Raw genomic sequence first — 15,836 nt, forward strand, 5'->3', positions numbered from 1 at the left:
TTTGACCAAGTTCGTGTCCACTGCATTGGTGATTCCATCCAGCCATCTCATCCTCTGTCACCCTCTTCTCCTTCTGCCTTTCCCAACATCAGAGTCTTTTCCAGTGAGTCTGCTGTTCACATGAGGTGGCCAAAGTGTTGGAACTTCAGCTTCAGTATCAGTCGTTCCAATGAGTGTTCAGGGTTGATTTCACATACAGTATGATTCCCCTAATACAAAATAGCCAAATCTGTAGAAACAAAAAATAAACAATTTCCAGAAATGGAAGAGTGGGGGAATATGGTAGTGATTGCTAGTAAGTACGGAGTTTCTTTTGGTGATGATGAAAATGTTCTAAAGTTAGATACTGGTGATAGTTGCATAACTCTGTCAGTATACTAAAACCTGATTAATTGTATAATTTAAAAGGGCAAATTTTGAGATAGATGATTTATATCTCAATAGCACTGTTACTAAAATGAAGAGTAGTTTGACTAAAGTTCCTTAGTGAGCACCTTTTGTTTATTTTGAAGAGTTGTCATATTCTTTGTAAGTTTGAGTCATCTTCCAAACTTTTGGTTTTACAAAGTTGTGAAAGTTTTTGCTGGCATCACTTCCTCATCTTTTTTTTTTTCATTCAATACCACTTTTCTCATTTATGTTGGTGGTTTGCCTTCATTAAGTTTCTATACCTGCATAGTTAGTGTCTTCGCATTGGCATTATCAACAGACATTACAGTCACCGTCAGCTCTTTCTTCTAAAACTCCATTTATGTTCTGCTTTATTTTCATTCCAACATTATTTTCTCTCTTTTTTGTCTGTATTTTTATCATCTTTCTTCTTTCAGTTACCCATTTTTGTAAAATGTCACATGATTTTTCAGTTGAGGACATGGATGCAACAAAGCTACATGCTTTGCTGTCTGTGGGTGAACTGAATAAACAGATGACTAGCAGATTTTGAAAGAAATACTGTGATTGGTCGTTGATGGATGTGCTCTGTTATTAGTGGTTTTATGATGAAGAGCTAGAAGTAAAGTTTGAGCTTTATGCATTACTCACATTTAATGTATAATGGTAATTGAAAGTTGAACAGTGTTGTTTAGGTACTGGTATTGTTTCGCTATTCCTGTGGTACCTGAAATTCATGCCTTTTAGAATGGTGCACAAAAAGCCAGAATTGCCTGCATAGTCTGTGTGGTTTCAAAGGATCAAATTTAATAGGTATTAGATTATAAACACTCTATAAATATAAGAGAAGAAGAATTTTCTATTAAAGCATATAAAATTTAATTTTCCATTAAAATTTTTCCTAATAGTATATCATTTATTACTTCTTCTGTCTTTGGTTTTCATAGGAAGTTGGTATGCCAGCAGATTATGTAAACAAGCTTGCTAGAATGTTTCAGGACATAAAAGTATCTGAAGATTTGAACCAAGCTTTTAAGGAAATGCACAAAAACAATAAATTGGCATTACCAGGTATTATTTGATAATTATATACATTTAGAAAAGATTTTTTTAAGCTTTGTTTTCTAGTAAATTAAAAATAAACCTAAGCAGTAATCGATACAAATATGTTTCAAAGTCCACATTCCTTGAAGATATCCTGCAAAGCAGAATTTAGATTGACTAACTCTTACTTTGAAACAAAAAGACACTTTTTAACAAAATCTTTAGAGTATTCTTTATTTTTCATCAACGTTTACTCACTGTCTATGTATTTTGAATTTTATCCATTGTTAAGATTATTTGCTTTATATTTTCTGACATACATTTGTATAGCTGATTCAGTTAATATAAAAATTCTGAATGCTGGTGCCTGGTCAAGAAGCTCTGAAAAAGTCTTTGTCTCGCTTCCTACTGAACTGGAGGATTTGATACCTGAAGTAGAAGAATTCTACAAAAAAAACCATAGTGGTAGAAAATTACATTGGCATCATCTCATGTCAAATGGAATTGTAAGTAGATGGTGTGTTAGTTCAGATATTGGTTTGGTTGTAGCAAGACTCCAAATAAGATTTGTTTAAACAAGGTAGATCTTTCCTTCTTTTACAAGTGAAAGTTTGATCAGGTATAGTGGATCTGTTCCATGAATTTGTTAGGGACATAAACTACTGGTTACAGCACCATCCTTAAGGTATTCCCTTGCCTGCAGAATCCAGTATGATCCTCTCACTATGTCTGTGTTCCAGCCCAACAGGAGAGGAAAGATATAATGGTATAATTTCCTTTAATAGCAACTTCTGGAAGATTCTCCTATTATTTCTACTCAAATCTCATTGGCCAGAGCTTAGTCACATGGCCACATTTTGCTCAGGAAAGCTGAGAGATGAGCCTTTATTTCGGATAATCATTAAGGTCTGCTGAAATTTTTATTACCATGTAAGAAAGGAAGAATGGATATTGGAAGATAACTACCAGTCTTTTATATATAATCTCATATAAGAGATATTATAGTAGATAAATGGTAATCCTCATAAAGAGATTCTTATTTTTAAAATTATTTTATCTATTATAGATAACATTTAAGAATGAAGTAGGCCAATATGATTTGGAGGTAACAACGTTTCAGCTGGCTGTATTGTTTGCATGGAACCAAAGACCCAGAGAGAAAATCAGCTTTGAAAATCTAAAACTTGCAACTGAACTCCCTGATGCTGAGCTTAGGAGGACTTTATGGGTTGGTTTGTTTTTATGTTTTCTTTTTTTTAATTGTGTCTTCTCACATAGCAGGAAATATTTGTTGGCTTGTGTTATAATAAATTTATGAATTCATAACCCTCAAATGACTTTTAACCAAGAAAAGCACACTAGTGAGGTACTTATGGAATAATAAGAAATTGAAAACATGAAAGTTACTGAGACAGAATGGCAAAAAAGAGAGAGAAAGATTCAGTTGTTATTTAAATGTTACCTGTGAAGAGCATGACCAGAGATTTCATATTGAGAATGTTGTCCAGTGATTTTTATGATAACCAAAACTCTAAGAATTAGAAAACTTTGGTTCTTTTGAGGCCCCGTAAAATGTACTTATTAGCCCTCCTGTTCAAAACTAAATTTTACCCCTACTCCATATGCCTCTTAATAGTTGCAAAATAAATTACTACCTAGAGGGAAACAGCTGGTTTATAACTGACAGTGGTGTTTGCTATGGTCACATATGATCAATCCCTTTAATTTTATTTTTGTTTTTGTCTGTCTTATTGTAAAGAGAGCATTTATTGTTTCCTCATAACCAGCTCTTTTTCTCCTCATTCTCTCTTTGCTGATTATGCATGTACATTGTTATGTTTATGAAGTAGCAAATAAAAGTTTGAATTCTGAATTTGTGCTCATAATTTTTCTCATCTATATTGGTCACGTTGGAGAATTGATCTTGGTATTCTATAGTGTTTATAGAAGCTAATTTTTTTTTCTTTATTCTTTACAGTCTTTAGTAGCTTTCCCAAAGCTCAAACGGCAAGTTTTATTGTATGAACCTCAAGTCAACTCACCCAAAGACTTTACAGAAGGTACCCTCTTCTCAGTGAACCAGGAGTTCAGTTTAATGTAAGGTTTATGTTGGTTGATCTGAAATAAAAATACCATGTTTGAATTTTGATATTTTATTGTTAGGAAAATAATTACTTTCTTTACATGATTTTTAAAGCATATCTGTGTGCTGCCATCACTTTAGATTTATGCCATTTAGTTGAATGAACTGGATACTTTTGGTGTCTGACTTTATATCATATTGCTTTTCATCTTTAAAATAAACATACTTTTGTACTCTAAAGCAACTTTATCCACACAGAGAACTGTTTCCTTGAGATCCCAATTAGAAGATAATGCTAAATTACAACCAACATATCTTCAATTATCTAATGACTTTCATGACAATACAAATTATATTTACTTTGTTGTTATAGGGAGTGTAGTCATACTTATGTATTAAAAGAGCTTTTATCATGTTTGAGGGAAAACCTAGGGTTCATTTTAATAAAGCTGTATGTTGTTATTTTTCCCTTAAGCAATGCTGAATATTAATTTTTAGAATATTTCTAAATATTTTCTCTTAGACATTGTTGCCATAAAATGATATTTAAAAGACCTTTCATTGTAAAGCTTGATTTAATTTTTTTATAGAAAAAATGCAAAAGTTCAGAAAAGGGGTAAAATCAACTTGATTGGACGCTTGCAGCTCACTACAGAAAGAATGAGAGAGGAAGAGAATGAAGGAATAGTTCAACTAAGAATACTGAGAACCCAGGTTTGTAATGTTAAGACATAATGTCTAAATTTTGAAAAAGTTGGTTGTTTTCTTTTTAATCATCAAATCTTTTTTTTGTAATTAAAGAAATATAGGTACTCAAACCTTTTGTAACAGAAAAACTACTTCATTTTCCAAAATTTAAAAATTATATTAATAGAATTCTCTCAGTTGCTGGTAGAGGTGTTTATATGACTTGATGGTCTATGGTAGATTCTGTTGGTTGGGCAAAAACCTTGGTTCTAGGTTATGCTTCTCTGACTGTATGTCAAAGAGAATATATGTATATATCAGTGACAGGTTACAATTCTAGGATTGAGTATTTTCATTTTTATTTAATCTTAAGATTTCTAATTCTGTTGTAATAGGGAATGAGGGATTATTTTAAACATATTTTAAAACTAGGATTATAATAACCTTCTGAACATGATAAGAATACCTATTGCAAACTAAAGAATGACTGTTTTAACTTTAGCACTAATTAAAACCAAGTTGTCCCACTTTTACTATTTTCATCTAATATTGTTTGAAACTGTTGGCCAATGTAAATCAAGCATGAAACAAAAAAGAAAAGATTAAAATTTTTCAGTACTTGTAGATTATATGATATAATAAAGAAGCAGAGAAAAAGATAAATAAAAATCAAATGCTTTTCTATTTAGTGATAAATAAATAAATTATTTTTAAGAAAATAAAAAAACCCCATAGAATTCACAGGCATTTCTTTAAAAAGTGGTTAGACCCATATGAAGAGAGGAGCCTTCACCTAAGAGATTAAAAAGGAGATTTAAATAAATCATGTTCCTTTTTCTTACTGTATATTTTTTATTGAGGTATAATTTACATGCAATAGAATACACATTTCATGGTTTTCGATGTGTTTTACTAAATGTGTATAACTGTATGACCATCACCTCAATTAAAATAGGGAACATTTCTATCACTCCAGTAATTTCCTCATGTCTCTCGTTCAGCCAGTCTCCCCCTTCAACCTACCTGATTCCTGTCACCATTGCTTAGTTTTGCTTGTTCTTGGTCTTCATATACATGGAAGCAGACAGCATACTCTTTGTATCTGGCTTTTGTTTAACATGAAATACTGTATTTTTTAATGATAAGGCTGAATAACCCCATACTAGTAATGAGTCTGCTGAATATCATATAAAAATTCAACTGGGGCTTTGCTGGTGGCTCAGTGGTAAAGAATACGCCTGCCAGTGCAGGAAACACAGATTTGATCTCTGGTCCAGGAAGATCCCACATGCCACGGGACAACTAAGTCTGTGTTCCACAACTACTGAGCCTGTGTCTAGAGCCTGGGAGCCACAACTGCTGAGCTCTTGTGCAACTACTGAGGCTCACATGCCTGGAGCCTGTGCTTGGCAGCATGAGAAGCCACTGCAGGGAGAAGTCTGCACGCTGCAATGGAGAGCAGCCCTAGCTCGCTGCAACTGGAGAAAACCTGCACAGTGATCCAGCAAACCCAAAAATAAATAGATCAATGAAATTTTTAAAATTTTCAATGAGGAATATTTTTGTAATTTTAAAAATTGATTCACAGTTTTACCAGAATAAATAGGTGAGAGTGATTAAGAACCTTACAATATAAAGTGTTGATGGTGGAACTTGCCTTGCCAAATATTAAAACTTATTAAAGTATCTACAAATATGAAACAGTATAACAAACAGATTAACTGAAGAAAATAACTCAGAATTAAACCTCCTATATAAGTGTAGATGAACTTTGCAATAAAGGAAATGATTTCTATGGCCCATGAAAAAGGAATGTATTATTCAGTAAGAGATTTTGGAAAATTTTACTTCTTCTGGGAGGAAAAAGCATGACATAGTCCTAGTTTGTGGCTACACCAGGATAAATCCAGACGGATTCTGTTGCGATATGAAACAGAATGGGCAGGTATAGTCATCCTGTTAATACAAGATGTCCAGAGAAAATGAAGGGTTTTTGTTTTGTCTAAAACTGATTCATAATTATGCTCAGTCTGCTAATCCGAGCTGTTCCTTAAGTTATGGTTGGGCTTTCTTATTTCTCCCTGATTCTGCTCCACCCATCCCCATTCTTTGCTGTTTTCACAGAGGCATCTGGATGTACTGAAGTTAAGAAATTCACTTGACCTCATAATGACAGTGAAGGGATTATCATATCTCTATGGCTGTGACAGTGTTCTGTCAGCTGTAGAGGGCTTTATCTGTCACCTTTGGAAATTTAACTTTTTGTTGCTATATATTGCTGATATCTGTAGCAAATGAACTATAGTTCATTTTTTTTTCCAGCAGTAAGACCACATGGCCTCTTTCTTGGTCTGGTTGCTCTTACTGAGCTCCTGAGCCCTCTAAGGCTCTGCTACACATTCTTTGTGGCCTTTGGCCTACATGGCACACTGTTATTATCATCTGCTGCTACAGGGGCATGTTTTCCTGCCACTGAAGGCCCTGTGGCAGGTCCATGAGCTCTAAACTCTATCTGCATCATACGAGAACTGAGAAATTCAGAATTGCAAATTATTTCCATCATATCATGCCACTTTTCAAGTGACCTCCAACGTATTAAATGAGACCAGGGCCAGAACCCCTGTGATCTCTGTTTTTCTCTTAACATCTCTAACACAGCCATCATTTTCATCTCTATCAAAGCTAGAATAAGAGAAATTGGAATATTTACAATTGTTCTTTCCTCCTTACTGGTTTCTGTAACGTACAAGTGCCTGAAAGAAGACACTTTTTCCCTCTTCCTTCTTTCTCTCTGGACCCTTGACACAAACCTCTGTGATCTAGAGTATGGATTTGGACATACTGTTAGGAGTAATTCTTCTGACCTGCTAGTGGCAGTATAGGAATTCTCATGTCTGTACAGAGGAAGTTGACTGTATACTTTTCTCATATGGAATAGTGCCTGACTCCCAAGCCTATTGCCTTGTAGCAAATCCCCATTTTCAGTGTTTAAAACCAAATATTAACACATTTTCTGTTTTCGCACTTCTTTTATAATGAATTCTAATCTCCAGTAAGGCAGATGGATGCCTTTTGTTGACTAAGAAGAGACTTGTACTGGAAAAAGACAAAAGAGAAAATATTTAGTAATTTTTCTAATTATCTATATTCTATAGATTAGTAGTAATTAAATCATCAAGGAAATTATTAATAAAATTGACTTAGATGAAAAGTGCTTACTCCTCCAGAAAGTTGAACCATTTAGTTGAGTCATTATAAACTGAAGATACTTGATAACAAGTACAGTTCATTAATATGATAAGTATATAAAGAGTAGTGATTATTAATTTTTAAAACAGCAACTGAAGCAACTGACTGCTAGTACTGTACAAAGAAGTAACTGTAAATACAAGGGGAAATGTATGTAAAAAGGAATATGAGTAATTTTGCTTTTCCTTATTTTTCAGAATATCTATAATATGCAGATTTTGTTTTTCAGAGTGAAAAGAAGATACTTTTGTTTGTTACAGGTCTCAAGGTTAATCTAGTGATTGCTAATCATTTGGATAGATGTTGGATAGAGGATAAAAAGCGTTAAAAGTCATTTTTTGTTTTGTTTTACTTAAAATAATTTAATACTTTATTTTTATTTTTTCTTTTAGGAAGCTATCATACAAATAATGAAGATGAGAAAGAAAATTAGTAATGCTCAGCTGCAGACTGAATTAGTAGAAATTCTGAAAAACATGTTCCTGCCACAAAAGAAAATGATAAAAGAGCAAATAGAATGGCTAATAGAGCACAAATACATCAGAAGAGATGAATCTGATATCAACACTTTCATATATATGGCATAATTTTGAATATCATGGACAATATTAAGAACCCAAATTTTGGAGTGCTTGGGCAGAAAGTTGTTACAGTTTGTGCTAGGGGAAGGTTTAGTTGGACTTTGATTACATAAATATTAAAATCTCTGCCTTACCTAACAAAACAACTATATTTTGCCAATCACATTAGTTAGCATGGTGGCATTCCTTTCATGTTGCACCACTCTGTTTTAACAGCATGCTGTTTTGTGGAGAAACTTGCATTCACAAAGAGCCCATTATGAGCTTTTAAAAACCTGATTTATACCCACCAGAAGAAATAACAGTTGGGAGGGTGAAAGTGGGGTTCTTGTTGCTTTTTTTTCCTTTATTTTCCTCTCTCTTAGAAAAATGTATTTGCACAAGGAAGGATCTTCAGATGTTTGTGCACTGAGAAATGCTGTTATGTTTTTTTTTTTTTTTAAATGCAATTAAAACAAGAAATAGCACTCTTGATTTCTTTTTATCAAAAGAGTGAGCTGGTCTACACAACATTGGGACAGGGCAGATATAGGTGAAAAGATAAGTATTTAGTATTATCATATGTTCAAAGACTGCTTCAGTATAACAACTGGATTTTAGTGGTGACTTCAAAGTGATAGTAAATTTTTCCAACTAAAAAATGTTGGCTTTCGTTAAGCAGGAGACTACTGTTTTAGTTGTTCATTGTTAAATGGAGTTTTTTTTTTTATCTTATATGGCCAGAGAGTTTGTTTTGAAAAAGTAAAGCTCATATTGTTATTTTAGTTGTTTAAAAAAATGTATGGAGATAGATCATTTCAACTGCAGAGTCAAAAATAGCAAAACTCGCATATTAAGTGTTTACTAAGACACTTAATATTATATACCTAATATTTATTATGCTACACTCAAATTCATTAAAAAACAAGGCAGAAATCTCCTGCTTTAATATAATACAATTATGTAACTGACCTCTTAATCTGTAGCATAGAAATACTTTGAAGTTTTAAAGTCTCATTATTAGGGATTTGTAGCCTCAGGTTTCTGGAAAGAAGACATTGTGTTTTAAAAAGTAATAATTATCAGTCACCTAGGAGGAAGAGAAAAACTACAACATAGACCTGAAAAGCATAAGCAGAATTGTTGGGATCTTAATATGAACAATAAACTTGCCAAATAATATGTATATATATATTTATATATTTTAAAAGTAAACATTTAAATAATGTTCAGAAGGCAACACTTATCCTTGTTTCTTTCAGTCAATCCAAAGTAGCAACTTATTACTTGCTAGCAACTGAATACCCAGAGTAATGGAGATTTTAGGACTTGAGGACGTGAACAACTTAAAAGAGGAAAACTTATTCCCCACTGGGAAAGAATGGCTCAACATGATTTTATTAATTGTGGTGCCCATTTCAAAACTTTTCTTGAAAATTATATTTTATTTGACATTAAGTAATATTTTAAATGATTTTGATGATAGTAGGAAATGGAGTGCCAGAGAGTTGAACAGCATACAGTATTATTGCAGAGTGCTTTGAACAGCATTTCATGGAATCTGTCCCCAGTCCCAAGAGGCTTTGTGAGATGGCCTGATGAAGCAAAGCAAATTTAAAACATTAAGGTTTTGCTGGTTATAGTCAAAGGCCTATTCTGAAATTCACAGGAAAATCTTACACTTGAGCTCTTAGGTAGCATATGGCAGTTATTAGAATAAGAATATTGTGAAGATTAGTCTAAATTAGTGCTTACTGTTTTCTTGAACTAGATGACTGTTAACAATGGAATAAATTTGAAATTAGAAAAAACTGATAATTTGGTAATAATTGTGGCCCTTATGTTTAACAAATAGTTTGGAATCGGCATATTTGCTTATCCAGTACAGGAACGCCAAAGGAGGAAGCAATGGAAAGAAAAATTATAGTCCATTTCTTAAAGTTTAAAATTTGTTGATGTTTTAAACCAGAATTGTTCTCAAAACTTGTTTGGAATTTCTAATCTTTTTCAGTCATTTAAGAATGAGAGCCATGATGTTTTGATTTATAAAGGTAAATTTAATGCAAAAGTGGATAACTAAATCCATAGCGAAGTTTTCTATAAAATTTTATAAATTTTTTAATAGCTTATTATGTCCTAGTTGTATACTGGGGAATAGAACAGCAGCAAATACTGTAGACTTAACAGTTTTCATCATTTTTTTCTTTATGTATACAAAAGTTTATCTAACTACAATTTGATGTTCATGAAAATCATTTAGTTGACAAGGTGCCTATTCCATTCTTGAATTTTCTTTACATATATTTTGACAATAAATTTGCTAATTAAAAATTAAAAAAAAAAAAGGATCTGGAAACAAAAACCTACCAGCAATTTGCGAAAGGTACAGAGTCACTGTTAGTATCCTTCATTAATAAGTCCCTTTTCTCTAACATGAACTAAAAATTAGTGCTATCTGAGCAGGGATGAAATCTGACATAGTCAAGGGAAAATGTATCCAAATGTATGTATATATTTTTTTCATGAGCAGTATGGCAATAGGACACTTCAGAGGTTAGTTTAAGATTTGAGCATTCATCTTCTGATATAAAGGTGAAGCCATCTGGCAAGTGCTAACCTTTGTTACCATCTCATTGCCAGAGTAAGCAGATATGAAGCAAGACTTTCAAAGTGAAAATATAGAAAAATTTTAATGCTTACAGTGAGTTAAATATTTAGAATATTACTGTTCCAGTGATTTAATGAGGATCTTGAAATAAATTCTGAAGTCTTCCAATTTTTACATTTATTGGAGGGATCCCTGCATTCTGGCAAACTTTATTTAAATCTCTTTACTCTTATTTTGTGCATAAATGTTAAAATTTCCAAAAAGGAAATGTTAGCTTTCTTAAATTACCTTTTATTAAATTTAATACAAAATATGACTGGAGTGGTTTGAAAGTATTTTGCATTATTTGCAGTAGGATGTCATTGGCTCTGCTCAAAGGGCAAATTTTAAAAATTCAATTTGTGTGAAAGATCTGCTAGTTTTCCAGAAAGATTTGCTATCAAACTCAAGCTTGTTTTTTCTATTTTCATGTAAATGACTGGGATGCTGTCTTATAAACTCTTCCAATGTTATGTTGGTGAAATAAACATTACAATGAGAGCTTTCCTGTCATCTACACTATATATGTTGTCTGGAGTGTTGAACAAATTTGAGTTCCTAAGTTGTAATCTATCCTCGTATGGTATATACGATTTCGAATGTGTGCCACTACATACTGAGATGATAATGCTGTACAATTTTAAATGGTAGCAGTTTCTGTATGTAGTAGGCTGAAATATTTTGATGAACTGCTTAATTTTTGGATTTTATTTTTTAAGTTGTATAATTTATTTTCTTGCAAAATAAAAATGTAATGTAAAAGCTTTCACCTATCAAGAAAATGTTGATGTTCTACTGTAGAGTAGTTTCTCAGAGTTTAATTAAAATTTTTATAATAGGTGTATTTATGTATTTCATGGTGAAATACTAAATTTTAGCAAGCCTTAGGAATCAGAAATACAAAAAGTAACCCACTTATTTCTTTTAAATTTCAAATTCAAGTTCAAAATGAAAGCTAACAGGAATATATCTTTTCTGTTGATGATACCATAGGGCTGTCATCCCTGGAAGAGGTCAGAATTTTAAACCTGAAAATGCATTCATTCCTCTGTTTAGATATGCCGTGTCATTACCAAAATTTAAATCTTATATCAAAGTAAAAAAATACAAAACAAATTATTTCATGTTTTGTATGTATTTGAAATTTTTGAAATATTTAAATTTCAAAGCTAGAGATAGTTTAGTAATAAGTTTATGAAGATGGACTGTGTCTTAAGTCTTGGTGGTTATAACAAAGTACCATAAACTGGATGACTTATAAATCAATACAGATGTATTTCTCATAGTTCTGGAGGTTCAAAGTCTGAGTTCAGGGTGCCAGCATGGTTGGTTCTGGTGAGGAACTGCTTTCCGGTTGCAGACTGCTGATATCACTGTGTCCTCACATGCAGAAAGAAAGTTTAAAGGGCTTTGGGTCTCCTTTATAAAGGCACTAATCCCAGTCATAAGGGTCCCACTCTCATGACCTAATTACCTCCTAAAGTTAAAAGGCCCCACCTCCCAGTAATGTCACATCGAGGGTTAAGTTTCAACATATGACCTTTGGAGAGAAGCAGGCATTCAGTCTTTAGCACTTCATAATGACCCTAAATGGAGAAGGAAATGGCAACTGACTCCAGTAATCTTGCCTAGAGAATCCTGTGGACAGAGGAGCCTGGTGGGCTGCTGTCCATAGGGTCGCACAGAGTTGGACACAACTGAAGTGACTTAGCATGCATGCATGCATTGGAGAAGGAAATGGCAACCCACTCCGATATTCTTGCCTGGAGAATCCCAGGGACAGAGGAGCCTGGTGGGCTGCCGTCTATGGGGTTGCACAGAGTCGGACACGACTGAAGTGACTTAACAGCAGCAGCAGCAATGAACCTAAGATCAACCTTGGACTTTTAACTGGGATTTGGGCAGTGAGGGGAAATTGACTTGGAAATGAAGGCAGTAAAAATTGTGGCCCCAGTTTAAGATTCACCAGAACCTATAAACAGATGAGGCATAAGCTTCTGGGATCCTTAGGCCTCTTAAGGCCCTGGGAAGGGCCTTAAGAATTTTGTTACTTGTAATTTATATTTTGTTACTTGTAATTTATATTTTTCTCAGAAAGAGATAACCCCTACATATCCAAAGTTGGATTCACTTGCTAAAACAATGCACAAACAGTCTGGCATTGAGATGTGAATTGAATGAATGAATGAGAGCATCTGTGCTTGAGAACAAAGAGTTCCAATACTTTTAAATGGGAAGACTTTATTTTCTAATTGCTTATTTTTAGACAATAAAATCAAATATGGCCTTTGCATGTTACTAAACTTCTATTTTTAACCAATGGACAGTCTGAAACAGGTGTCTTAAACTGTCAAGGAGCTACAGACTTTGGTGAGCATCTGATTAATGAAAAAGACATAAAGATACAATTCTGTGTAAATTTTCAGTATTCCAGATTAAAACATCTTTGATAGTGAGATCCATAGTGGGTAAAGAGAGTTAAGTAGCAGCTTGCTCTCCCAATTGGTAACATCCTAATGTCACAAGTGCTAATCCAAACTTAGGTCTACATTAGTTTTTGTCTGTTTTTATCTAAAGAATGACTCGACACATGGACATCACCAGATGGTTACTGCTGAAATCAGATTGATTATATTCTTGGCAGCTGAAGATGGAGAAGCTCTATACAGTCAGCAAAAACAAGACTGGGAGCTGACTGTGGCTCAGATTGTGAACTCTTTATTGCAAAACTCCGGCTTAAATTGCAAAGGGAAAACCACTGGGCCATTCGGGCATAACCCAAAACAAATTCAGATCCTTTATGATTATACAGTGGAGATGACCAATAGATTCAAGGGATTAGATCTGGTAGAGTGCCTGAACAACTATGGACTAATTGTCATGGATCTGGTGCCAACTCTATGAACTATAGACAGAGGTTCATAATACTGTACAGGAGGTGGTGACCAAAACCATTCACAAGAAAAATAAGGCAAAGTGGTTGTCTGAGGAGTCCTAGCAAATAGCTGAGGAAAGAGAAGTGAAAGGCAAAAGAAAAAGGGAAAGATCCAAATGAATGCAGAGTTCCAGAGAATAGCAAGGAGAGAGAAAGCCTTAAGTGAACAATACAAAGAAATAGAGGAAAACAATAGAATGGAAACGAACAGAGATCTCTTCAAGAAAATTGGAGATACCAAGGGAACATTTCATGCAAAGATGGGCACAATAAAGGAGAGAAATGGCAAGGACCTAACAGAAACAGAAGAGATTAAGGAGAGGTAGCAAGAATACACAGAACTGTGCAAAAACGGATGGCCCATGTAACAACAGTGGTGTGGTAACTGACCTAAAGCCAGACATCCTGGACCTTAGGAAGCATTACTATGAATGAAGCTAATGGAGGTGACAGAATTCCAGCTAAACTATTTCAAATCCTAAAAGATGATGCTGTTAAAGTGCTGCACTCAATATGCCAACAAATTTGGAAAACTCCACAGTGGCCATAGGACTGGAAAAGATTAGTTTTCATTCCATTCCCAAAGAAAGCAAATGACAAAGAATGTTCAAATTGCTCTCCAGTTGCACTCATTTCACATGCTATCGAGATTATGCTCAGAATCCTTCAAGCTAGGTTTCAGCAGTACGTGAACCAAGAACTTGCAGATGCACAAACTCGGTTCAGAAAAGGCAGAGGAACCAGAGATCAAATTGTCAACATCCACTGGATCATAGATAAAGCGAGGGAATTCCAAAAAATATCTGCTTCATTGACTACACTAAAGCCCACAACAACAAACACAACAAACTGGAAAATTCTGCAAGAGCTGGGAATACCAGACCACCTTACCTGTCTCCTGAGAAACCTGTATGCAAGTCAAGAAGCAACAGTTAGAACCTGACATGGAATAATGGACTGGTTCAAAATTGGGAAAGGAGTACGTCAAGACTGAATATTTTCACCCTGCTTATTTAACTTGTATGAAGAGTACATCATGCAAAATGTGGGGCTGATTGACTCACAAGCTGGAATCAAGATTGCCTAGAGAAATAACAACCTCCGATGTGCAGATGATACCACTTTAATGGCAGAAAGCGAAGAGACTCTAAAGAGCCTCTTGATGGAGGTGAAAGAAAAAAGAGTGTAAAAGCTGGCTTCAAACTCAACATTCAAACAGCTAAGAGGAGAGCATCCAGTCCCATCACTTCATGGTAAATAGATGGGGAAAAAATGGAAACTGTAACAGACATTTTCTTGGGCTCCAAAACTCTGGACAGTGAGTGCAGCCATGAAATTAAAGGGTGCTTTCTCCTCAGAAGAAAAGCTATGACAAACCTAGACAGGGTATGTTGGCAAAGGTCCATATTGTCAAGGCTATGGTTTTTCCAGTAGTCATATACAGATGTGAGAGTTGGACCATAAAGAAGGCTGAATGCTGAAGAATTGATGCTTTCGAACTGTGGTGCTGGGGAAGATTCTTGAGAGTCCCTTGGACAGCAAGGAAATCAGACCGGTCAGTCCTTAAGGAAATCAACCCTGAATATTCATTGGAAGGACTGATGTGAAGCTCCAATACTTTGGCCATCTGATGTAAAGTGCCAACTCCTTGGAAAAGACTCTGATGCTGAGAAAGATTGAGAGCAAGAGAAGAAGGAAGGATGAGAAGTTGGATGGCATCACTGACTCAATGGACGTGAATTTGAGCAAACTCTAGGAGATAGTGAAGGACAGGGAAGTCTGGCATACTGCAGTTCACGGGGTTGCAAAGAGTCAGACATGACTTAGAGACTGAATAACAACGACAATCTAAAAGGATGACAGGAAACTTCCCTGGGTGTACTGAGGTTTGCTATTTTCACTTAATGACAGATGAGGGTTTTTTTTTTATTCTTGTGGTTGCTGAAACAGACTGATACTACTTACATGTTTCTTCAACAGTGTTTGGTGTTTGAAGGGTAGCAGTGGGAACGAGGAAGGCAGAGAATAAAGAGCCAACTTTCAATGAGCCAGATTTGAAAATTAACACTCCTGGTTAAGAGACTGTAATTCTCGTACCTCTAAGAAAAGGTGGGGCGTGGGACTACTTTTACAAGCCCTTTTCCTGTGGCTGCTAAGTGTAATTATCCTTCCCCCTGCTGTACCTTGGCTCAGTGGTAAAGAATCCGCCTGCAATGCAGGAGACACAGGTTTGATCCCTGC

The 15,836-nt window shown here is 34.6% G+C and overlaps 1 protein-coding gene across 5 annotated transcripts in view; it reads left to right on the forward strand.

Moving 5' to 3' along the window:
- The window catches only part of CUL5 (cullin 5), a 96,628-nt gene extending 88,127 nt beyond the window's left edge, over nt 1-8,501 (forward strand). For 4 of the 5 annotated variants that reach the window (XM_081545343.1, XM_081545344.1, XM_081545346.1 and 1 more), the window contains 6 exons: nt 1,338-1,461; nt 1,765-1,940; nt 2,501-2,662; nt 3,413-3,531; nt 4,108-4,231; nt 7,846-8,501. In XM_081545343.1, the coding sequence (XP_081401469.1) occupies nt 1,338-1,461; nt 1,765-1,940; nt 2,501-2,662; nt 3,413-3,531; nt 4,108-4,231; nt 7,846-8,040 (900 nt within the window). In that variant the 3' untranslated portion in view covers nt 8,041-8,501. The remainder of the gene's footprint in view (nt 1-1,337; nt 1,462-1,764; nt 1,941-2,500; nt 2,663-3,412; nt 3,532-4,107; nt 4,232-7,845) is intronic. The other variant, XR_014069730.1, reaches the window with a different exon arrangement.
- The last annotated feature ends 7,335 nt before the right edge of the window (nt 8,502-15,836 follow it).

Source organism: Giraffa tippelskirchi, chromosome 11, assembly GCF_054371585.1.
Source record: "Giraffa tippelskirchi isolate mGirTip1 chromosome 11, T2T-mGirTip1v1.2.pri, whole genome shotgun sequence".
NCBI lineage: Eukaryota > Metazoa > Chordata > Mammalia > Artiodactyla > Giraffidae > Giraffa > Giraffa tippelskirchi.